This window comes from Gobius niger, assembly GCF_951799975.1.
Source record: "Gobius niger genome assembly, chromosome: 16".
Classification (NCBI taxonomy): domain Eukaryota; kingdom Metazoa; phylum Chordata; class Actinopteri; order Gobiiformes; family Gobiidae; genus Gobius; species Gobius niger.
The window spans coordinates 19,085,409-19,109,904 of NC_136867.1; the positions used below are offsets into that span (position 1 = coordinate 19,085,409).

Consider the following 24,496-nt stretch of genomic DNA (forward strand, 5'->3'; position numbering starts at 1 on the left):
TCAGGACAGTGCAGCGAAGGCAGTGACAGTTACAGGGGATAGAAGGGGTTGTGAGCTGGGACAGGTTGTGCGTTGGTGATAAGGGTGATCCCCAGTGGTGGGTGGAGCGTCCCGGGACAGATAACAGACCTCTGCAGAGCGCTGATACCGAGCGGCGGGACAGGGGAGACCTGCAGCCGCCATGACTCTAACAGCAATGAGGGGCCCTAAGAAATTATTCAATATAGGTACGTCATGGCCTTCTATTGTATTTATGACATGTATCTGATATTCTTTTTGGCAGAGGAATGAAATCGGGTTTGACCTCCTTCAAAACTGTAAAAGTTTATTATTGTCTGAAGACACTGTGCATCTAATTAAAATAAAGCAATTTTACTACCAGAGAAGATTTTATTAGCATTTTTGTGAAAGCAGCCCTGAAAAGTGACAATGAATATTGTTAAACCTGCTTATTCCCTTAAAGAATTGGGATGTTAGAAACGTGTTTGGAAAATTAAAAAAGACTTTGGAGAAACAAGTAATTTAAACCTTACAAACAATGAAATCAAACACTTTGAAACCTGCTGTAGGGCCTTACAGTAATAGTTGTAGCTATGGTAGCTGTAATAAGAGTGGTAGCAGTAGCAACAAGTAGAAGCTTTCAGTATATGACTAATGCACAGTAGTAACCAAGTAACCAAGTAACGAGGCTAATCATTTTGTTGACCAATGGTTGTACTAAAATATCCAGACCTAATCTTTTCAAAAGTAGTAAATAAATTATTTTCCATTGTAAACGTATGGTCAAATAAATGAATCATAAAATAAGCCCTCAAGACCTATAGTTGTTGAGACAAGAGGCCTGCCTAATTTTGCAAAGCAATCATCACTTCCCGCCTGTCTCCATCATGGCCGACTTGATTCAAAACACGCATCATTCAAAAGAAGTGGGCAGTTTTCGTCATATTGTGTCGTACTGTGGGGTTGCCCTCCCCCTGCTCTACATGATAAGAGAGCTATGCTGCGCCCAGATACAGCTATCAGAGCCGCGGAGCCTTCAAACAGAAATGCACAAAGCATTCACTCACACTGACGGCGACGGGTGACACTTTTAGACTGACACGAGGCAAAAATGGAGATTAGGAGGTGTAAGGAGCTGTTTGACATCCTCAAGTATTTCTGGTTTGGAGATTTAAATCAAACGGGGTGAAAAAGAAATTGCATCTTCAACTGTATAAAACTAATGTGTCATTGCTGCCAATAGACTCAATCTGACACAATACTTACCAAAGAGACTTTACCAGAGAAACAACAGTCAGAAAAATGTATTAAGTCCATAATTTAGGAATACTTGCTCTAAGTGTGTCACAGATTCCAAAGGGCAGTCATCAGACCTACTTATATTCATAATTGGCATCGGAAGGAGGTGTCAGGGGAGCTAGACGTGGTGTCTGTCTGTCTGTCTACTGTCTGTAAGTCTGTCCGTCCATCCATTAGTCCATCTATCCGTCCATCCGTCCATCCATTAGTCCATCTATCCATCCATCCGTCCATCCATCCATCCATCCATCCACCCATCCACCCATCCACCCATCCACCCATCCATCCATCCATCCATCCATCCATCCATCCATCCATCCATCCATCCATCCATCCGTCCATCCACATTTGATGAGTCACATTGGAGTAAACTTAATATCAATATCCATCCATCCAGTTTCTTCCGCTTTATCCGGGGCCGGGTCGCGGGGGCAGCAGTCTCAGCAGTCTCAGCAGAGATGCCCAAACTTCCCGGTCCACACACACCTCCTCCAGCTGTTCTGGGGGGACCCCGAGGCGACACCAGGCCAGCTCGGAGACATAGTCCCACCACCGTGTCCTGGGTCTTCCACGAGGCCTTGTCCCACTAGGACTAATACTAATATGTTATTGGAAAATGTTAAACGATCCAAGTATACAGTTCCTGGATGTCGGCTGTTCTGCTTTGTTATTTTACCTTCGTCATCTAATTAATCGACTCATTCAGCAACTTTTGTTTCTTTTACATTTTCAGCTGACCAGTTTTCTCCAACCAGCCCTGCCTAGCCCGCTCCTCCACCCATCGCTCCGCTCCTCACACCCCTCTGAGGACAGCAGCCTCTGTCACCCGTCCGTCTCTCCAACATGGCTGCCGTCTTGACCTCCACCACGGCCACCTCCACCACAGACTTCGACAGCGTGGAGATAACGCAGCAGTACAGCCAAATCAACTCGCGCTTTGAGATCCCGGACGATGAACTGGACAATGACAACAGCTCGGCACGGCTTTTTGAACGGTCTCGCATCAAAGCCTTGGCAGGTGAGTCTCCAACATGATTTAATTTTGTTTAGAGAAGCAAACGGGATCAATAAGGAAGGAACTTAATAAAACAGCAAGGTAAATGTAGTTCTATTTCCCGAAAATTGATTAGCAACTGTTAATTATTAAACTAGAAGAGAATCTAATCAAACCCAGACAATTTTATTAGAGGGGCGTGTCTCAGGGGTGGCCAGATGGATTGTTATCAACCACCTTGGATGTCATCCCACTCTGGAGGAGTGTGGCAATATTTTGGAGGCCATTAACAATTTCTAATCAGTCTTGCTTATAAGACATCACTTAGCAAAAGCAAATCTTTTTGGGGATATTGTCATATTCAATGGTGCGAGGCGGCCTTCAGGAAATCGGAAAAGTTCTTCTGTGTCTGCACTTGGCTGTGGAAATCAACTGATCTGTTTATTTCTCATTCAGTGTGACCATATATTGACAAAGTGCCACCACGGGGCTGACGCAAATGATAAAAAAGTGTAAACATGCCCGAGTGAGGGCACAATCTCAGTAAGTATAGTCCGTGGACATGCAGCTGGTGGTAGTGAAGATGTTTCTGCTGATGTGGTCGTGTTGGAGGAAGAGAAAACTGGTGGAGAAGGGGAGAGAGTGCATTTATTAATGTGATTGATGGCAGTCTTAACATACAGCCTGTTGCATTGTTTCTGTCCACTGCCAGTTGTCCAATATTTCACCTCCACTCTAGTCGTCATTTGCTTCTAGAAAGTTGTTTGCCAGTTTGTTGCCCACATCCCCCAGCGAAGTGATCATCGATTTTACTACAAAGTTCCCACATAAATAGCGCAGGTGTAGTGTTGCATATTTGTGTTTGCATGTTCCTCGTGCTCCACTCTGCCCCAACAGCTGAGCCAATGGGATCTTTTACACATTCTCTGCATATACCACCCTCCGCCCCCTTCTCCTGCCCCCGGCCTGTCTGAGGGCTTTGGACAGCTGCCCCACCCGCGGTCTGCCTCCCATCGCACACATCCCTGGCATTTCACCCACAGCCTGTAAGCCAGGGACCCACCTGTGGCGCTTTAAAATAGCAGTGTTTCTGACTGGAGCGGGGAAAGGGGGTCAAAACATATAGAGCTGGAAACATAGAGGTCAAGAAGATGTGTTGCAACATGAATGTAGAGAAAGCATTTGTCTATTTATGTAAATTTATGGACAGGTCAGGAAGTCTGTTTAGTAGAGTTGTGTGATATAGGGTCAGCGTCAGTGCCTTGGTGGAAATCTGTGCCCTCCAAAGTGCATGAATTTACATAGTTAGATTTTGGAACATTGCGTTGACACAGTCCTATATTAAGTATGGCCTATTTGGAGCAGCAGCTGGATGCAATAGCTCTGCCTAGCATCACTAATGAAAACAGACTCATGTTGCGATCTTTTCACAAAAAAGAAAGAAAGAAAACATTTCTTTGAACCCTGATTAAGGCTTGGGAGTTTTGTGTGGGTGTTTTTGAAAAAATCTGCCGGCTTTTCAGCAATAAGCCTAATGGAAGCATGTTTGCTTTTCTACCAACAGAAGCAAAATGGAGTTTGTTCAGTTCCTCAATGAAGGCCACCGCGATAAGATTTAAAGCAACAACTTTAAAACATTGGTAGCTACAACATAAAAAAAACATAGTATGTCAAATTGTGTCAAAATAATATCAAAAGATACATAATCAATACCAAAACAGGCTATACTGTAGTAGTGCTAAATAATGATGGAAACCCAAACTTTGCACATTTTTATCATGCATTTGTGTAAGTCTGAATTAGATAGAGGACCTCACCTAAAATGAAAATAGTGATAGTTTGGCAATACATTGTTTTTTTTCTTCTTTTTTCCATCTCACATTCAAAGCCCCTGTCTTATGTTTTACTCCTTCAAATAGATTAACAACCCAGAATCCAGGTATATCTATAGCCACTCTTCAAACATCAAACAACCCACACCCAATTGAACTAATCCCGTGTAATATTATTGCATGCCCCGTGTATATCTGCCCACTCCTGTGCATTATGATTCAGGAGCGGCAGACATCATGATCCCTTCTCAGAATAGAAAAAGTCCACTCCTTCAGCCCATTCTTTCTTCTCACTCGGATAAAATGGTTACAGTCATTTTAAGCCCACTTATCCACCGCTGTCTCTTTAAGTGATGAAGGCTGGTGTGTGTGCGTGTGGGTGTCCGCGTTATTGTGCTAGAGTGCTGCCTCTGCCGTGCTGATGTTTCGGTAATGCAATTTGGGTTTCCTGTCAGTGCTGTGCAACAAGGCAGGAAAGTAGAGAGGAGAGACAGCAGAAGGTGAAACTGTCTATGGGCAACACAGGTGTGATTGATCGTTACGTAGGTCCTTATGTAGCTTTATAGGAAAGTGTGTCAGGTGCAAGCTCGCTATGACGTACTGTAACCCTCTGGCGGGAGTATAGTAAAATAGGACCACAGAAATATAGTGTATGCATGGATGAGGCTCCCCAAGCAGGTCGGAAGTGAATTGTCGACATCATTACGCAGAAGGAGAGGAAAGCAACAGAGGGAGGAGGGGTGGACCAGTTTGTGAGAGAGTGTAGTGGAATCTACAGAAAGAAGCAGGACACAAAGCCTTGAGAGGATAAGACGCCAGACGTGGAGGATTTTTTTGGGGAGATTTTTTTTTTTATTTCTTAAGGGGTCAGCATGAGCAGCCCCTGTTTGCTGCGCGCCACCCCGATCAGCCAACCCACCCGGCTACGAGAGGTCAAGCTCAGCTTGAAGGCCGGTCCCAGGGAGAGCGTGGCGGTCCGGACAAGCAGCGGTAGCAGAGCTACGACTTACCTGCAAACTTTTGAGAAGGACTCTGTGGCTTTGAGAGTTGGGAGCCTCGGGAGTAGCCGGAGTAAGAGTACCCCGCCTGTGCACAAGCCCGCCAAGAAGTCGCCGAGAGGGAAGGAACCGGTGCAACACTTGGATCAGAATGGGACTTTGGTGCACGCTTCGGTTCCTGCGACCCATGTGGGACACTCCACACTGTCCACATCATCTTCTTCGTCTTCGTCATGCACACCCAGACGCCCACGGGACCCTCGCTCCACGCAGCAGCACCCCCAGACACCCCTCTGCACCTCCTCTTCCTCATCCTCCATCTCATCATCGGCCCGGGGCATGAAACGGTCGCGCTGGCTCAGCTACAGCACTTCCAACATTAGCTTCAACTCCATACTGGACGGGCGCTTCCGGCAGCTTCAAGGTACAGGCTGCTGGAGGGGTCACTAAACGCACCTTAATGTGCTGTAAATAATGTCCTGGGAATAAACTTTTTGGGGGCGTGAAGAGGTCAGAAGAGGGAAGTTGACTTGTGATGCTTAGGTTTACAGTACAGAGGAAGTGCATTGATATAGAAGGCAATTTGGCCCTCATCCAGGGGTCAATACCAGATCGAAGGGCTCAGTGATCTACTGTGGATGCGGATGTGTGCTTGTTTACTTTGACCAGGGCTTCATGACAAAATATAGTGTAGTTTAAGTTACATTTGGGGTCAGATGTAGGCCACCGTTGTAATGTTTTTAAATGTCTAGCTGTGAATGGAGAAAAAGACAAGAGGCTGGAGATAGAAGCTGAAGGTGCTTTGTTTATGAAGTTATTTCTAGATAAGAAACCTATTCAGTCTTGTAGCTAAGTTAAAGTTAACTCTCTTATTCATAGTTTGCTGTAAAATATTTCTGGCTCATGTTTAGGGAACTTTGAGAAACTTTCTAAGAGATGAAAGTGGTAAGTTTAATGGAAATGCCAAGTATAACCGTATTCCAATAATATTGTAGCTGGTTGATCAAATGGGTCCCGTTTTTAAAAAGTTTTTGACATGTTTATTTATTTCCCAAACATTGTAGCACTGCCCTGGCTGTTCACCCGATTTCTTTTTAAATTTTCATGCTCCAAGCTCCTTAAAAGCTTTCCAGCTCCACGCCGTTCATCGCCCGTTTACATCCCTCACCCTTATGTGACAATTTGTCATTTGATCCTAACATATTCCCCGCTTAACTTTGATAGATCGCTTCAATAAACCAATGATTTTCTTGCAATTGCACTTTTTTTTGCATCCCATGAATCATCACATATAGGCGTTGTGGGGAAAAAAAATCAATTAGCCTGACGTTTTAAAGGGAGAGAGAGAGAGGGAGCGCGTCGCCGTCACCGTGGATTTTTGTTTGCTTGCACTATGCGCCGCAACTCCCAGATGACATGAGTGCATTAGTGAAACGGCGAGATGGAGTAACGTTGAAGGGAACAGACTTTTTAGCGTTTTCTTTTTCTTTTTTTGCGTCCCTTTTGTCTTGGCTAAGCTAGATTTCAGATATCGACTCGTTACGAAGACTGCAGAGGCAACTGATACAAGAAGCGGTAAAACTCCAAATGAAAGAGCCAGTAGCATCCTGAGCCAGGCGGGGCTATTGATCAGCCCCCGCTGCATTTCTGTGCAAACGTTATTAACGAGATCGAGTCGGGAAGGAGGGGAGATAGAGGGATGGACAATGCAACAATATTAAATCAACATGGTAATAAACAAGGAAATAAACTCTAATTTTATGGTTGTGTCAATTACGCTGTTTAATAAAATTGGTAGAAGACACAGCAATTTTAGCAGAGTTGTTTTGGTCACTCTTCCAAGACCTGACATTAGACCTTCTTTGAAATTGTCAGTGTATCAATTATAAAGGTTAAACTATTACTAATTTTGAAGATGAAGAACAACAAATTTGCTATAGTTGTATAATGACAAGGCTACTATTCCAAATGTGTATCGTTTTTTGAGCGTACTACATCAAAAATGAGAAGTGTAGTGTTTTAGAAAAGTCTGCTGCTTTGTTGCTGCAGTACTCAATGTGACCACTAGGTGTTATTCATTTTTTGATGACACTGAATTTCAGTAGGCACTTGCATGGGTTTGACTTCTGAGCTATGTGTTGTTAATTCACTATTACCATTTCCATCTTTAAATTAAAACAATGCCATATTATGTTATTGGAAAAAAGTTAGGTACTACGGGTAATGAAAAGATAAAAGTATTGTAGTATATAGTTTTGATGATATTGCTCCAGGGACAGCATTAAAGGAAGTTACTTGGTTGTTTAAGCTAAAAAAACGAGGATTTGCAGAGAACACATTATCATTGTCTGGCTCTAGACGGCAAATATTTGAGTGTAGGTATTGTTCAGGTATCGGTATCGTAAACCAAGCATCGTTAAAGTGCGGGTGTCGAAAAAATGGAACGGTACCCAGTCCTAACCATGTAATAGAGCAGGGGTTCCCAAAGTGGAGGTCGGGATACTGAGATGGGGCTCGCAAGATGTTTTCAAGACAATGGGCCAGATCTTGTGGCGGCGCACGGGGCGGCGCAGGCTCTTGGCGAATTATTTTCCGAGTGGCGGCGCTATATGTGCCATTCGCCTCCGCCACCTGTGAGGGGGCGTCACAAAAGGAGGCACTGATGGAAACACGGCTGACATTCACTTCCTCGTTTACATTGCGCTGTCTTGCGTTCTTTCTTAAGCCTTAGGCTCTCACAGGTCAAACTAAAAACTTTATTTACCCCATCGTGAGCTAAACGATGTTCACATCTCGAGAGAAAAAGAGCTACAGCGTCCGCTGTGGCGCGGATCGGCCCGCGCTTGGCGTGAACGCGAAGCAAAACAAAAGCACATGTTCACCCCACACAACCACTCTCCTGGACGTGGAGTCGATCTGGTTGGAGGAAAATGTGTGTGTCTCCACCCACTTAAATGCGCTAAGTCCGGAGTGGCAAGATCACAAAGTGCGCTCCTACTGAGCACAAAATGTCACACTATCGTCTCCGTTTTGATGCACAAGATCGGGCCCAATATATTTTTGACTGAAAGCAGTACTAACTTGTTTGCCTTCATAAATCCTTTAGTCCTCTAGTCCCTCTGGGGGTAATGCAAGTGTTAATGGGATGATTGAGGGGGTCTTTCATCTCCCCCGGTGTCTCTTGCCAGAAAACCACAATTGCAACTTTGCTGTCTCCGGGTTGGGGGCCCCAATATACAGTAATATAATAACGAAGAAGATGCTAACAGGCTAACGGGCAAAGCTAACTGCGGGCTACAGTATTTACAGCCAAGTTTGAGTCTGGTGATTTAAGATGTTGCTGCCCCGAAAAGTTTGGGAACCCCTGCAATAGACAATAAACATGAAATTAAATAAGTACAGTAAATACTTTATGTACTGTGTAGAAACAGGCATTGAACACAGCTTGTTGCAAATCCAGTGATTCATCAGAGGTTACCAAAATATTCCAAGGCAGGCATTTTCATAATTCAAAGTTACAGGTTTTCCCCTCCAGGCTTTAATGCTGCGCCGCCTTGTCCCCCGGCCGCAGGACACGTGGCTCTGGCAGCAGCATGACTAAGGCGCGTGGCTACAGTAACTCCGCAATAATGGACGTCTGAAACCATAAGTCTGCCCTGTGTTACAGCTGACTGTGGGAAAAAAAAAACGGAGCGGGCCGTATACAGGGAAAATCCATCAGCATGAATAAGTGATGGGCTTCAAAGAGTGAACGGGAGATTAGTTAGTTAAAAGCACGCGAAACAGAACAATGCTCACGTTGATATTGAGACGGGGCAAAGACAATGGAAGTTTGAAGTGAAGTCCGTGTTATTGCTTGGTCCATGGATAAAGCAAATAATCTTCACATTGGATGATAAGTTGTGTTAATTCAATAACCTTTGCTCAGTAAGTGTCGACCTGAACAGATAGAGAACCCCTGGAGTCTTGTTCCGCATATACAGTAGCTTAGTCGTCATAATGAGCTTGTTACACTGCTCATTCAGAAAAGGTTCAGTGCAGACAGCATTTTCAGCTTGTGCTTTCCCTCTGCTGACAAGCGCTTTTTCCGGACATTAGCCCTTAAACCTAAACGCCTAAAAGGTCTGCTACGTTTATTGGAATTGTGTCAGGGTGTCTCTAACTTGTGGCAATAGCTTTGTACAAATTGTTATGAAGTTTTAGTGTTGTGTAGGTCGAAGCAAAGGGCTTGGATTGGAGTGCAGTTGTTTTTATATCAGGAGGTCAGGATGTTGCCCACCATAAGCCCAAAGTTAATTTAGCCTTAGTGAGTCTCCTGCTCGCATGTGTTCCTTCCTTTTGATGTTAACCAACCCTAACACTCCAACATAGTGCTTCTAAGTTATTTACATGTTTTAATTGCCTTTTACTTTTTAATGCAGCTGTATTGGAGCCGTGCACTTGCCTTTGTTCTGCCTGGCTCAGCACAAGCTAACATGATTTATTTACTGTAGCGGCGGCGCCATGTGCTCTTTTACATACTATTAGTTCCCCGCTTCTTTGATGCGAAGAACAGGAGCTTTCTGCTTGTTACTGGGTCATTTTCGTTGCAGCATGAGAGAGGCGGGTTCGGTCTTCGGTCTATTTCTTCCACTCGGCTCCCTGTGGGCTAAACCTGAAAACTGTAAGCCTATGTTGCAGTCAGACTAATCGTATGTGGGCTCCTGCTTTTCTTTTCGACGTCGTAACCCGAGTCAAGCTTTGTGTTTTCTACATCCAGTACCGTCCTTGTACTTTTGTAAATTGATACAGCATATTGTGAAACATCTTCTAGTACAAATGTTCAAGTATTAATATCATAGGAGTTGTGTATTACAATTGTATGAAGCCAGTAAAGCTACCTGTCTTATACTTCTCCTTATTCAGCTCAGCCTCAGTCTAAATCATTTATTAATCTCATCATTAGGGATGCAGCACTGCTCAGTCACATTCGGGATGAGGGATAAACAGGATGCGGGAGGGCACGCTGGAGGGTGAATAGTAGACTGGATACTGTGCAGGTGCAGAGTGCATTTGAGGTGAAGTACGGTCGGTCTTGGCCCTCCTTGCTCTAGTTTCTAGAGATCATTTGGGGATTTTACAATATCGGCTAACGGCCGATCTAGCGCCGAAAAAGCCGATATTCCGGGACCGAGACTTTTGCATTGGAAAGAGCAAAGTCAGGGCTTTGATGCGAGTCCCCGCACAACTCCTTAGGCCTCAGGGGAGGTGAGAAACATCGCAATGAAAGTTGGTTAGCTTCAAGTCTGTTAAACACAAGTTTCACTAAACCTCCGTCTATATGGACGTGCTGCATGTCATTATAAAGTGCAGAATCTGGAGAATTCAATCGCTGAGTTAGTTTTAACCTCCACTATTGTATTTTTGATCGCCGTGCAAAATGATGCGGCTTGAAACAATATGCTAATGCTAACGACAACTAATCAAAGCTGGGACAGAAACTATGATTGGATCACTTCAAGTAATAAAATAAAATCGGCCAGTGCTGGAGCAGCCAAGTATGTGTTTTTACAGGATAATAGACCAGACATTTAGAAAAATCGTCCAAAAGTAACAAAAGTCAAAAATATCGCCCAAGCATCAGCCAATTAACATCCTAAAATATCGGCATCGGCCTTACAAAAAAAAACATATCGGTTGGCCTCTACTAGTTCGCTTCCTAAAGGTCGTTTTATTTATTTTTATCCAGGATGAGGATGCTGGTGTTCTTTCTTGATGCCTCTGATTTAGAAATTGCATATCTCATATCAGTGCAAATCATGAGTAATTGCTTTTCTTCCTTTCAAGAGTAGCCGCTGCATCGTTCTCTATAAAACTCAATCCTCAGCATCATCTTCTCTCCTACACCCTCTTTCATAACATCTCCTGGTATAATGATGCTGAGTTTAAAGCCAACATGAAGGTCTGGGTTTTGACTTTAAACTCAGAATCCTTATACTGTATAATTGCCTTACTACATCAAAACACCAGTTCAATGACCATTCACTTTTCCCATAGACTTTGCAGAAAAATTAAACTCAAGGAGATCATTTATCAAAACAGGCGCTAAATAATGAGTGCAAGCTGGAAAATAGCATCTAGCTATTTGTGGGCATGTTGCACCCAGTTAAGCATTGTGTGAGTTTATGACTGTTTTAGGGCCTCAAATCTAATATGTTGAAGGGAGAATGCTGCGTGGGTAAAAGATGAGTTATTGACTCTGCTGCAAACACTTGGTGAATGAGTGTAAGGGCACGACAGCGGTTCATCAGGTTTGTGGTTAGTACCGACTAAAATTTTAAAAGGGTTTTTAGGGTAAGTTAACCTTAATTGGGATATGATTAGGGTCAAGAACGGACAGATCTCACACATAGTTTCAGAAACTAGAAGGTCTTGGCTTTCAAATGAGGTGTTACACTGGCATATAGGCTCTAAGCTCTCCAGTCAATACGCTTTGAGATTTGGACATAAATAGTGGTTAAGCTTCTCGACTGGAGAGTCAGTGTTACACCTCATTTGAAAGCTAAGACCTACAGAACTGATGTCACTTTTTTGTTGCTCTTTTGTCATGTTTTTGTCATGTTATTGTTGTTTTTGTCGCTCTTTTGTTGCTCCTTTGTTGTTTTTTTGCCACTTTTTTGTCACACTTTTTGTTGTATTTTTGGCACTTTTTAAATTTTGCTTTTGTTGCAGTTTCATCTGAATTTTCGTCTCGTTTTCGTCGCTATTTTGACGCCTTTTTCAAAATTCACTTTTGATTTGAGTAAAGCCAAAGTGGAGAAAGTGTGCTCGGTTCTGTTGGGGGTTTAGAAGTTAAACTCTCTATATGTTTTATTAAAGGGGCTAGATGCAAGTTGGTGATTTTTATACTCACTACTGCCACCTCTGGTCATGTGCGTAACTGCAGCTTTTATATTAAGCTCGTGCATGACGGCACTTCGGACCTGAATTAACAACTTTTTGAGCGACAGTGCAGGATTTTAGAAGCAGTTTTGGTGAAGAGGTCTGGGCTCATTCTACACTTTAGGACATTGCTGGAGCAAGTAGGGGGAGGAAAATACATAATTTTAACATTTTAAAACTCTGTATAGTCCCTTTAAGAAGTCTGTGGGGAAGAATGACGAAAGGCGGGACTGTCTAATGTCTAAAAAGAGATTCTTGAATACAAAAAATCAGCCCTGCATCATGCTGTGTTTCTCAGACCTTTCCATTCTAGCTCCTAAAGAATAACACAATGACTTATAACAGCATTCCAAGCTGTTCCTTGTGTTTTTCTCTCTGCATCTCTTTGTTCTGTCACATGTTTCTAAATATACTCAAACCAACATTATCTAGTCTCTCCCTCTCATCTGCTTTGAAAATGTGTAATAGACGCATGAAGCTCTGGTATTTTGATGTCACAAGGCCTTCCTCCCCTCTTGGCGGGTTTTGTGCAATTTAAGTTTTCAAGACGCTGCCAAATTGTTCCAGACCTCACTTGTTTCAATTACAAGCTTGACAAAAAGTGCTTTGTGTTAATGAGAGCGGTGATATTGGACTTTGAAATCCTGCCCGTTCGAAATTACACAGATTGACAAAGCGATTTCACCCCTCGCGTAAATGTACTCACCGCCGCGTTTGAACTGCCTTTCAGACGAGCGAGAGGCCGTGCAGAAGAAGACCTTCACTAAATGGGTCAACTCCATCCTGTCCCGGGTCGGCTGTCGCATCTCTGACCTGTATTTGGACCTGCGGGATGGACGCATGCTCATCAAACTGCTGGAGGTGCTGTCCGGCGAGAAACTGGTGAGGATGTCTTTAAATGTTATCTGTCGAGACATTTTATTGATTCCCAGAGGTGGAAAAAGTGCAAAGAATCATCAGTTCGATAAAATTACACAATCAGTCTCCCTAGAATATGCCTTTTTTTGTACTTTCTTCACTTATAAATGGTTGTCTTGTGCTCACAAATACACCGGCTGGCAAGAAGGGTGAAGTGTCTTGCTAAAGGACAGGCTTGGGAGACTGGGGAATGAACCGTAACCTTAGCAACTAGGCTGTTCTACCGAGCCACTGCTTTCTTAATGAAAATAAGTAGCAGTTGTATTGGGCAAATGGCACTTTTAGGGTTTTTGTAGGGCTTCTTCTGAGGAATCAAAGTGCACTGTGGTGAAATTCCCTGTTATTTGCTCTGAGCATGACAGAGACTATAATCAATAGGAAAAGGGGACGTGGGGAAACATACGGAGATGGTATGAGATACAGAAAAGCTCTGAACTACATCTCCAAATTGACAGATCAGCTTAATTGTCGGAGTCAGATTAACTTCGTCCACCTCGGTGAAAATGTGTCATTTGTTCACCTTCACAGTCACAAAATCAAAGACAAGTCTCAACAAAACAGGACAGATGGTAATAAATAGCAGACATGAAGTTTGTGATTAAAACAGTAGGTTTATTGGGTTTGGCACAAATGAACCGTGACGGGGTAAAATATATTACTTTTTTCAGTAACTAAGGAATATAACATTACTTACACAAAATATGGGAATATGTTAATCATTGCAATTTAAGTATGAATGTCAAAACAAAACAGAGAGAATGGGGGAAAGAGAAGGAAAAGGAAATCTTTGATTGCAGTTTTGCTCAGTGGTCTTATTACTATTTTCTGATTATATTTTGCCAAAAGTAACTCAAAGTAGTGTAACTCAGCTACATTTTTGAAACAGTGACATGTAATACAAACATACTACATTTTTAAACATATTACATTATCAAAGCTGTAGCTAATAATATAGAATATATTACAGTTTTAAAGTAACATGCCCAACTCTGCAAATGAACCCTCTATTTGCGACATCCAGCATTAAATCCTTCTCCTCTTTATAAATTGTCTCCTCTCTGTGTCCAGCCCAAGCCGACAAAAGGGCGGATGCGCATCCACTGTTTGGAGAACGTGGACAAGGCGCTGCAGTTCCTCAAAGAGCAGAGGGTCCATCTGGAGAACATGGGCTCACACGACATCGTCGACGGCAACCACCGCCTCATCCTCGGCCTCATCTGGACCATCATCCTGCGCTTCCAGGTACAGAAGATGCAACAAAGTGCCATCATTCCTCTCCTAAAACAATTTCTAAAACTCTTATATTATGCTTAATGTTGTTGGTTGCGCCTCATGCTTCACATATTCATGTAAAAGTTTATTTATTTATACATTTTATCGCAAAGCCGTATTTCCTCTCCCCAGGACTCCCCAAATCCTCATCCTAAAATAGTTTGTCACATTTTGGTTCGATGCATTATGAAACAAAACACAGAAATATTCCTAAGGTGTCAGGTTATTAGTGCCCTTCTCACTAAGACCCCCATGTAGTGTTACTCAATACCGAGCATGGTTTAAGTATTGCAGTAATTACATTTCTGCAGTTTACATGGCGCCTCAGGATGTTTTCCGACTTATCTCTCGTTCCTGGAAAACGCTGCCTTCAGGTCCTCTCTGTGTTCCTCGCGCATCCTCAAACATCAGGCTGCATCTGCTTCTTACTTTTATCTTCTCTCAAAAAGGCGAGATATTTATTTTTAATTTGACAGCGACACTGTTATTTTTAGACGCCGCAGTTCAAAGAAAATGGCCTCTTGCATGATTCATCCCGCTAAAAATTAAAGAAAAGTCAGGGTCCTGTCGAAAGCAATGGGAAACAAAGTGAACTAAATTTAGCCGTCTCCCAGGACCTCGCATCACGGCTCTAATTATTGCCTCAATGTGTCGGAAAAATAGTAACATGGAACACAACGGCATCATGAGTATCTAAAACAAATGTCCCCGTTTATCAATTGTGGAACGTCTATTCACCTGACAAAAATGTCAATGCTTAAAATCCCTTAAAACTAAATATCTATCAGTTGGTGTCATATTGCTTATAGCTGTGCTGCTCTATAGCCATTTCAACATGCTTCACTTCTCACTTTGGCCTATAGAGGGTGACAGATACCACATCCTATTGTGTTGTGACCCCAGACCTCCAGCCGCCTTCCTTTTTGTGCAAGCTTGTTTGTGTGGCTTAAAGAAGAACTAAGTAACTTGTTTACCTTAATAAATCCTTTTCGGCGTCCCTCTGGGGGTAATACAAGTGTTGATGGGATGATTGGGGGGTCTTTTATCTCCCCCTGGTGTCTCTGGCCAGAAAACCACAATTGCAACTTCCCTGCCTCCGGGTCGTAGCCACCAATACACTCTAATGGAATCACAAAGAAGAAGCTAGCAGGCTAATGGGCAAAGCTAGCTGCAGGCTCGCGTCACTTGAGCAGTATTTACAGCCAAAATTGAGTGAAGAAAATTATCTTCATTGTGTTATTGGATATTCAATATCCCTCTCTCCCTTTGTCTTTTCTGTCAGCGTAGTATTTACTCTCACAGACAATTAATGAGCAAAAAACCGCAACATGCTACGACACCTGCAGTGGCGCTTATGGCCTCTAGGGGCATGTGTTACTTAGTTCTGCTTTAAACTTGAGTTTTTCCCACTATGTAAATTGGCTGCTGTGGTCCCTGGCTGTGGTTGGTGGATTGTGTTCGGAGTCCTGCCTGGTGATTGGTGCTGGCTGATTGGTGGGGCAGCTCCACACCTGGTCGACTCATTAAAGCCACCTCTGCCAGCCACTCCTATGAAGAGATAACACTTTGGAGCAATCTAGTCTGCTGGCCTTTGTGGCCAGAGACAAGCTGCCAACCAGAACTGAACTTGAAACCAGTCCTCCAATCACAGGTCAGAGCTCGCACAGCCAGGTTTCCATGGAGGAGAATGGGAAACTAGCCACACACACACAAACTGATACAGCAAGGAGGGGGACTTGATTTCAACGCATAAATTATGATAAATTAAAAAAAAAAATCAATGAATAATTAAATATGTAGACTAAATGACCAAAGTGTTACTATTGTCCAATATATCGTCCTACATCTCACTTCAATAAGATTTACTAAAAAACTACTATAAAAACATTCCCACATTAGTGCATAAAATGTGTCACGAACAAACAGCCATTCAGTATTTTGTGTTATCTAGCTTGTCTTTCTAAGGAACAAAGCTTTTATGTAAATGATCAATTTTTAACCACACAGATGCGATGTGCCTGTTGTTTTCACAGATCCAGGACATTATTGTGGAAACGGGCCAAGCCGACCAAAAGGAAACGCGCTCGGCTAAAGACGCTCTGCTGCTGTGGTGCCAGATGAAGACGGCAGGGTAAGTGCGCCCAAAGGTGAACTTATTTAATGTAATCAAATGGCCCAATATGGATCACTTACAGATCTCTGAGTCGGGTTTACATTGTTTTTAGTTACAAAGATGGCAAAGCAAAGGGCAAAATTATCCATTCATTTTCAGTAGCATCAAACAACTGACCGAGTAACTTCCATAGAAACCAGTATTTATTTGAATCACCAAGATGTCCTTCCTCCCTTGGACATAAACCAGAAGCTCCTCTGTCTGGTCTTTGACATCTCCTGGTTACTGTTTTCGCAGATATCCAAACGTGAACATAACAAACTTCACCACCAGCTGGAAAGACGGCATGGCCTTCAACGCTCTCATACACAAACACCAGTAAGACGAGACGAATGGCTAAACCCACTCTCTTCTTCGTAAACAGTAGGTGACGTAGGTGAGCCACTGAAATGTGTTTTATTCCCATCTGTCAGGCCTGATCTTGTGGACTATAACGCTCTGAGAAGGTCCAACCCGACTCACAACCTCCAGAACGCCTTCAACGTGGCAGAGCAGAAACTCGGGGTGACAAAACTGTTGGACCCTGAAGGTGAGTGAGACGAGAATTTTCAAAAATGTATCTGAACAAGTTTTGAGGGGTAGGTTCGATTCAAGTAAAGACACTGCATTTCAGACATTATTGAAATCAATAAAAAGATGCAAGAAGATGAATAATTATCCACAATTTGCATGGCTGCAATTAAAGAAATAGGCCACCGTTTTTACATACTGAGATTATGTTCTTAGCTTAGACGAGTTCATTTGTACCTGTCTGGACTTCACGTGTGCCCTCAGTCACGTAAACACAGCACAGACGGCGTTAGCATTTAGACTCTCCTCCTCTCCACTATGGCCCCAAATGAGGTGAAGATAGAAGCTACCAAGCTCTTCCTAGTTTTCCCTATTTAAATATGGTTACGTGAAAAGTTACTCTATAAAAAACAATGTGGATTTTCTAAGCTAATAAAGAGGGGAACTACATTGTAAGGCATAAAAATACCAGGAGTAGTTCGACATGAAATGATATATTGTTGCCCTGGTAGATCACAAACCTTCATAAATCACAAAACAGCATCGCACACTCAAGTAGCCGATGTCCAATTTTTAATCAAGGATGATGAGACTACTTCTGGTGTGCGCTGCTTCTCTTTTCTCAGACCACAAACCTTGCCGCAGATATCCATGTTTCCTTTGCGCATTAACAACATTAACAAAAGTAAAAATCACATTGAGCTCGAGAACTTCAGACTTAAAGGTACACTGCGTAAGATTTTGCTGTTCCCGGCAAAATAAAACATGCTCCTAATGACCGGCTCAACACAGAAAAGGCTATACAGCAGTGTGTAATAAAAGAATGGATTTGGAGGAGGACCTAACTTGTTTAAATCTCAAATTCTAAATCTCCAAGGAGACTCCCGGTAAAGTTTACAGTCATATCTTAGGAGGGGTGAGCCTCATAAATGTTTGTTTGTACATTTATGAGGTACTTTTCAATGATAAAATGATCTGTCATTTTATTTATTGGGTTAAATTCTACGCGGTGTGGCTTTAAACAAAGGTTTTCTTTTGTTTTACAGATGTGTTCACAGAGAACCCAGATGAGAAGTCCATCATGACTTACGTTGTGGCTTTCTACCACTATTTCTCAAAGATGAAGCAACTTGCCGTTGAAGGAAAGAGAGTTGGAAAGGTACACTGAACACACCCCTCGTACAAATCACAGTAATCATTAAATATAACATGCGATATGGCCTCTTTAGGTCCTGGATCAGGCCATTGAGACAGAGAAGATGGTTGACAAGTATGAGACCCTGGCCTCAGATCTGCTCAAGTGGATCGAACAGACCATAATCGTCTTGAACAACAGAAAACTGGCCAACTCTCTGACCGGAGTCCAGCAGCAGCTACAGGCTTTCAACACCTACCGCACTGTCGAGAAACCTCCCAAGTAAGTACCTCACTGACGTCTTAATTAGACTTATAGTAAAAAAAAATACAGCTACTTTGAAGTCCTAATAAAAAAGGTTGTATGTGACATAATTAAAGAACACAATTTGAAAATGATTTGGTCTCTTTAACAAGTCTGAAACAAGGACTCATGTTCGTGTATTGTAATGTTCATCCTCACCACTAGATGCCACTAAATCCCACTTTATTTTCCAACAGCTGAACTAGTCTTTTGTTTGTTTCTGCGCAGGTTCCAGGAGAAAGGAAACCTAGAGGTGCTGCTGTTCACCATCCAGAGCCGCATGAGAGCCAACAACCAGAGGGCCTACACGCCCAAAGAGGGGGCCCTGGTCTCTGACATCAACCGGGTGAGAAGGGGGTAATTTAAAGATTGTTGAGTCTGAGGCTGATAAGACTCTGGTGTGGTCATTAACAGGCACTGGCCCAACCAAATAAACAAACAAATAAATAAATAGATAATATCCAATTCATCCAGAAAATCAATGTGGCTATAGCGCCAAAGGACTCATGCTATACAGTATAGCAACAGCAACAGAAACCAAAGAGTTTGAGATTATGTGGGAACAAGTGAAGAAAGAATCAATATTGTCTTGCCTATAGCTTGTGTAAAAAAGACCACCTGAGTCCAGTGCAAAAACAAACTTGTGTGCCAATAAAGTCATGTAGTATTAAGCCATAGCAGAGAATTGTACAAAAGCACCAATAGCATAATGACACATATCTTGTAACGCATAGGAGGCAGTGTATATTGACATGTTTGCAAAAATTGTGAAGTATTGGTCTCTCAGGCTCAGGACAATTAGGACAGAATGAAACACACTGGCACCATTTAAATTACATGACAAGAAATCCATAGTCGGCGCTATTTGGATAAAGATGCTGTCCAGACTCACCCATGTGTTTCAACGCTGCGCTCCACTAGAGCTGATGCCCTCCAAAACTTTTTTAATCGAAACCAAAATATGTCATGGAAAAAAGCACTGACGCCGATCCTCCTGCTCCGTCCCGTCATCTGCACTCACAGGCCTGGGAGCGTCTGGAGCGGGCCGAACACGAACGGGAGCGCGTCCTGAGAGACGAGCTCATCCGACAGGAGAAGCTGGAGCAGATGGCCCGCAGGTTTGACAGGAAGGCGGCCATGAGGGAGACCTGGCTGATGGAGAACCAAAGACTCGTTGCTCAGGTATGTTTTTTTTAGATTGTTATTTATACAGTTGAATCTTATCCTTTTATTTTTTCATGAAGTATTAAAGGGATATTTCAGGATTTTTGACATAGGGCCTCATTTCCTAGTTATCCAGAGTGTTGTTGATTCATGCAGTTCTTACTGTATAGTTGAAGAGTTTAGTGGTGCTAGGCTAGTGCTAGGCTAGCGCATGTCTATGGTAACTAGTAGCCTGCATTAAAAACAGTCTGACCCAAGCACAGTGCACCTGAGGCAAATCACTTATAACACCAGACTACCCATATACATGTGAAATATTTGAAATATAACCATTTTGCATTTTTATAGAACTTATATTTGAGCAGCATCAGCTTCCTTGTTGTAAGCTACGCAGCGGCGGAGTGATCTGCTATATTACCGGATCTACAGTAGTTTTACCTGCGGCCGGCATTACTACACGTGGAATTCACAAAGGAGCTTTCTACAAATCAGATATGGCAACATCTGGAGGACTACCCCATGATTTTGAAGAGGTTTTTTAATGCAGGCTACTAGTTACCATAGACATGCACTAGCTTAGCACTAGCCTAGCACCACTAAACTCTTCAAATATAAGGACTGGGTGAATAAAAAAAAAAAAAATCTACCGAATTCTACGACACTCTGGATAACTTGGAAATGAGGCCCTATCCAGAATCATGTGTAACATTTTCACCCCTAGCAGGTGATCTTTCTTGCAATTTTATGTCGTTTTTCCATTTTTCCTGATAAAGCACTTTTGAAATTGTAGTTAATATGCACTACCTGGATGTCTTGCCTCTCTATTGTTTTACTCAATCCAAATTTGGCAGAGATTGCTTATAGAAGTTATGGAGTATCGCCATTGTTTGTGATATCGTGCAATCCAAACGACAGCCCCAAAATTCAGATGGTCTTTATATAACACTAAATCATGTTATTAAATAAAATGTTATTGTTATTAAGGTATTATCGAAACTTTCTTTATTCAAAGCACATTAAAGTTTGCTAATTAAAAATGGCATGCATTAAATTAATTGACTGAGACGGGGGGCTGTTTGCACACATCTTCATTAACGGTGAGAGGGAGCCAGCAGAGACAGCTTGGCTCTGAAACACCAAGTAATCACACTAACAAGAAAGTGCCAGATGCAGCACAAAATCAAACTCATTACAGAGAAAGATAAATCTGTTGACAGTCTAGTATTATGTTGTCATTCATTTCATTTATCTGCCTCTTACTTCTACCTGATTGCAGGATAATTTCGGTTACGACCTGCCAGCGGTGGAGGCGGCGAAGAAAAAGCACGACGCCATCGAGACGGACATCGCGGCGTACGAGGAGCGCGTTCAGGCTCTGGTGAACATCTCCAAGGAGCTGGAGGCCGAGCGTTACCATGACGCCAAACGCATCGACGTGAGGAAGGACAACATCCTGAGACTGTGGGACTACCTGCAGGAGCTGCTGAAGGCCAGGAGGGGGCGCCTGGACAAGAATCTGACATTGCAGAGGATCTTCCAGGAGATGCTTTACATCATCAGCTGGATGGATGACATGAAGGTAAGTGGCATGAGGGAAAGCACAGGATGTTTGTTAATCCCCGTTCCAAGCACCTCCTTACATTATCACTGAAACTATCTCAATACGCCTCTCATGTAGTAATCTTACTCAAGATAAGGTTGACTTCTTAACCCCCACCTGAACCGAGCGCATTTTCCAGTTCGGCTTTACCCAAGTCTAAAAGCTTCTTGAAAAAAGTGTCAAAACGCAACAAAAGAGTGACAAATATGTGCTGGAAAACCAACAATAACAAAATAAAAAATAGACAAAAACATGACTGAAAAGTGTACAAAACGTGACGAAAACTTTACAAAAAACCCCATCAAAACAGTGACAAAAAATTGGGATGAATACGCGACAAAAAAAGCAACAAAAGAGCCACAAAAAAGGGACGGAAACACAACAAAGAAGCAACAAAAGTCTGACAAATATATGCAGGAAAAGCAATAAAATTAAAAAGTGACAATAATATGATGCTACGAGACAAAAACGTGACAACGCAACAAAAAAGTCAGTTTTTTAAGTCTTAACTTTCAAATTAGGCATTACTCTGGCCTGTAGACTGTAAGCTCTGGTAAAGAGGTTTTTAGATTTGGGTAAAGCTGAACTGGAGAAAATGTGCTTGGTTAAAATGGTATAGCCTTCACTACTACAAAACTAAAATTTTATCAGTGTTTGCAAATGCGCAATTATTTCAGTATTTCCTCTCCTAATATACTGTCAAGTTTATTTTGATGGGCAGCAAGAGGGAACTGCATGTAGACCTGGAACTTATGTTAAACATTTTTTTTATATTTTAGATCAATATAGTATCATTTTCGTTTTCTCCGACAAAATGTAGATCATTACGTTCATCAAACTCCTGAATAAGTATGATACCCCCACTTTAAACAAGTATATCATTTCATCACATTGTATCCACACCCCAAGTCTAATCGTCTCTTTATCATCTCCCTCCAAGGCGCGCCTGCTGTCTCCAGACTTTGGGAAGCATTTGCTGGAAGTGGAGGACCTCCTTCAGAAACACGCTCTGCTGGAGAACGACATCGGGCTGCAGGCGGAGAGGGTGCAGGGCGCCAGTGCAGCTGCGCTCAAGTTCGCCAACGGAGACAGTAAGCCTGCCAAAACCTCCTCTCCTACTTGGCAAACGGGCGCGGTGTTGTCTACGCTGTCTTATTAAGCCATAATTTTTGACTCACTTCTTACCAGATGTTTGCACTTTGTTTAAATATGACAAAATTACAGACAGGACAAGCCCTTGAAGCCAATAGGGGGGCGTCAAGTGTGGTTAAATTAGCTACATAACCATAGCGATACAGCCTGTAGATATGACACTTCCTCTTAAGCGATATAGGCAGTAATAGTGGCAGAATTTGTTAGCATTACATTAAAGTGAATGTGGAAAAATGCAATATTCAGCCTCTCAAAAATTCCCCCATGGAAAAATGCTATGTCAGGTGCACTCAATATATTCATCTATTTAACTTGCTGTCAGCTTTTAAAAATCTGGGCATAGTAAACAGTATTGTGGAGGAATGATACAGCCTGGCATCTTCCAACTTGCTATTATAATGATACACATTTGAGGGAACATGACATGGGAGCATTAAATGTAGCTTTACTGTTTCATTTATAGACTACTTATTGTTTGAATTTGCAAGACATTACTCTAAATTACAGCAAAACATCAGTTTAGCTCAGAGTTAGCTGTATCAATAAAACGATGAAACTTATAAAAGTCTAAAACCCATATGCAAAAAAGTGACACGTTGTTGACAATGGAGATGCAAGTATTTGGTTTAAAATCTGTGTCATTATGAAGTTGATACTGATTTTTTGAAAAACAAATCATAATTCACAATCGATGGAAGTTTTATTCTCTGTGGTGCCCCTACATGCCATAGTAATATTGAAAAATAGTATTTATTGCTGGAATCTGCCACTACTGTAGAGTTTTATGTTACTTTGAATAATCTCTAAATCAGGTAGAGAATATGGTAACAAAGATTTCTATTTCAATTACACATTTTCTTTCCTGTCTTTAGCCTATAAGCCGTGCGACCCTCAGGTGATCCGACACAGGGTGCAGCACTTGGACCTGTGTTACAAGGAGCTGTGTGAGCTGGCCGCCCAGAGGAGAGAGCGCCTGGAGCAGTCCCGCCGCTTCTGGATGTTCCTTTGGGAAGTGGCCGAACTGGAGAGCTGGATTCGCGAGAAGGAGCAGATCTTCTCCTCCTTGGACTACGGCAAAGATCTCACGAGCGTACTCATCCTTCAAAGCAAGCACAGCGCCTTCGAGGATGAGCTCGGAGCCAGGCGCAACCACCTGCAGCAGGTCCTAGACGAGGGAGAGCAGATGGTTCAGGCTAAGCATTTCGGATCTCCAAGAGTGCAAGAGAGCATGGACGACATCAAGAGGCAGTGGGACCAGCTGGAGGAGCTCGCCGCATTTCGCAAACAGAACTTGCAAGACACGCAAAGGTTTTTCCAGTTCCAAGGCGACGCGGATGATCTCAAAGCCTGGCTGTTGGACACTAAGAGGCAGATGACCAACGACGACGTGGGGAATGACGAATACACCACGCAGCGACTACAGAAAAAGCACAACGATTTGCGAAATGAAACGATCAAGAACGGTGCCACCATCGAGGCGCTGTCCAAACAGGCCAACGCGCTACCAGAGGAGCTGCAGAACACGCCGGACATACAGAGGAGGCTAAAGGACATTAAGGATCTGTACATGGAGCTCCTGACTTTGGCCGATCTCAGGCAGAAGAAGCTGGACGATACGATGGCGTTGTACACAATCTTCAGCGAGACAGACTCCTGCGAGCTGTGGATGAGCCAGAAGGAGACGTGGTTGGTCGGGCTGGACGTCCCGGAGAAGCTGGAGGATCTGGAGGTCATTCAAAACAGGTAATAGAAGATTTGATTTGATTTAAAACGTGCAGCTTAAATAGACTTTTTTACAGAATCTAACTGTTCATTCTTTTGTAGGTTAAGTATTCTGACTCAAGACATGGCCAACGTTCAGTCCAGAGTGGATGACGTGAACAAAGCGGTGAAACAGCTGGAGGAGAGCAGACATCCACGAACCAAAGAGGTCAAAGACTGTCAGGCACGGCTCAATAAGAGGTGAGTCTAAGTTAGACCAGTGATGTCATGATCCTCAAATCAATTCTAAGCCTATGAGACAGAAATCCAAGAACCAAACAATGGACAATGTCAATATAAAGAGGACCAGAAAACCCCAGATCTGAACGGTTTTGGTTTGATCTTCAGCAGCTTCTTCTCGCTCTTGTAGATGTTAGACTGGAAAACACACAGACTATTAAATGAGACTCATATGTAAACACACCAAGCCGAATTGTAGCCATTTATATGAGTAACATGCTCTT

The 24,496-nt window shown here is 42.8% G+C and overlaps 1 protein-coding gene across 2 annotated transcripts in view; it reads left to right on the plus strand.

Annotated features, from left to right (window-relative positions):
- Positions 1-207: 207 nt before the first annotated feature.
- Positions 208-24,496, plus strand: part of sptb (spectrin, beta, erythrocytic) — a 52,637-nt gene continuing 28,348 nt past the window's right edge. Inside the window, exons 1-15 of one of the 2 annotated variants that reach the window (XM_079573335.1) lie at positions 208-227; positions 2,033-2,317; positions 12,775-12,926; positions 14,031-14,204; positions 16,268-16,365; positions 16,645-16,725; positions 16,821-16,936; positions 17,964-18,076; positions 18,147-18,334; positions 18,584-18,701; positions 19,379-19,537; positions 20,796-21,098; positions 22,060-22,210; positions 23,144-24,014; positions 24,096-24,233. In XM_079573335.1, the coding sequence (XP_079429461.1) occupies positions 2,143-2,317; positions 12,775-12,926; positions 14,031-14,204; positions 16,268-16,365; positions 16,645-16,725; positions 16,821-16,936; positions 17,964-18,076; positions 18,147-18,334; positions 18,584-18,701; positions 19,379-19,537; positions 20,796-21,098; positions 22,060-22,210; positions 23,144-24,014; positions 24,096-24,233 (2,837 nt within the window). In that variant the 5' untranslated portion in view covers positions 208-227; positions 2,033-2,142. Of the gene's footprint in view, positions 228-2,032; positions 2,318-4,535; positions 5,548-12,774; positions 12,927-14,030; positions 14,205-16,267; positions 16,366-16,644; positions 16,726-16,820; positions 16,937-17,963; positions 18,077-18,146; positions 18,335-18,583; positions 18,702-19,378; positions 19,538-20,795; positions 21,099-22,059; positions 22,211-23,143; positions 24,015-24,095; positions 24,234-24,496 lie in introns of those variants that run through there. The other variant, XM_079573334.1, reaches the window with a different exon arrangement.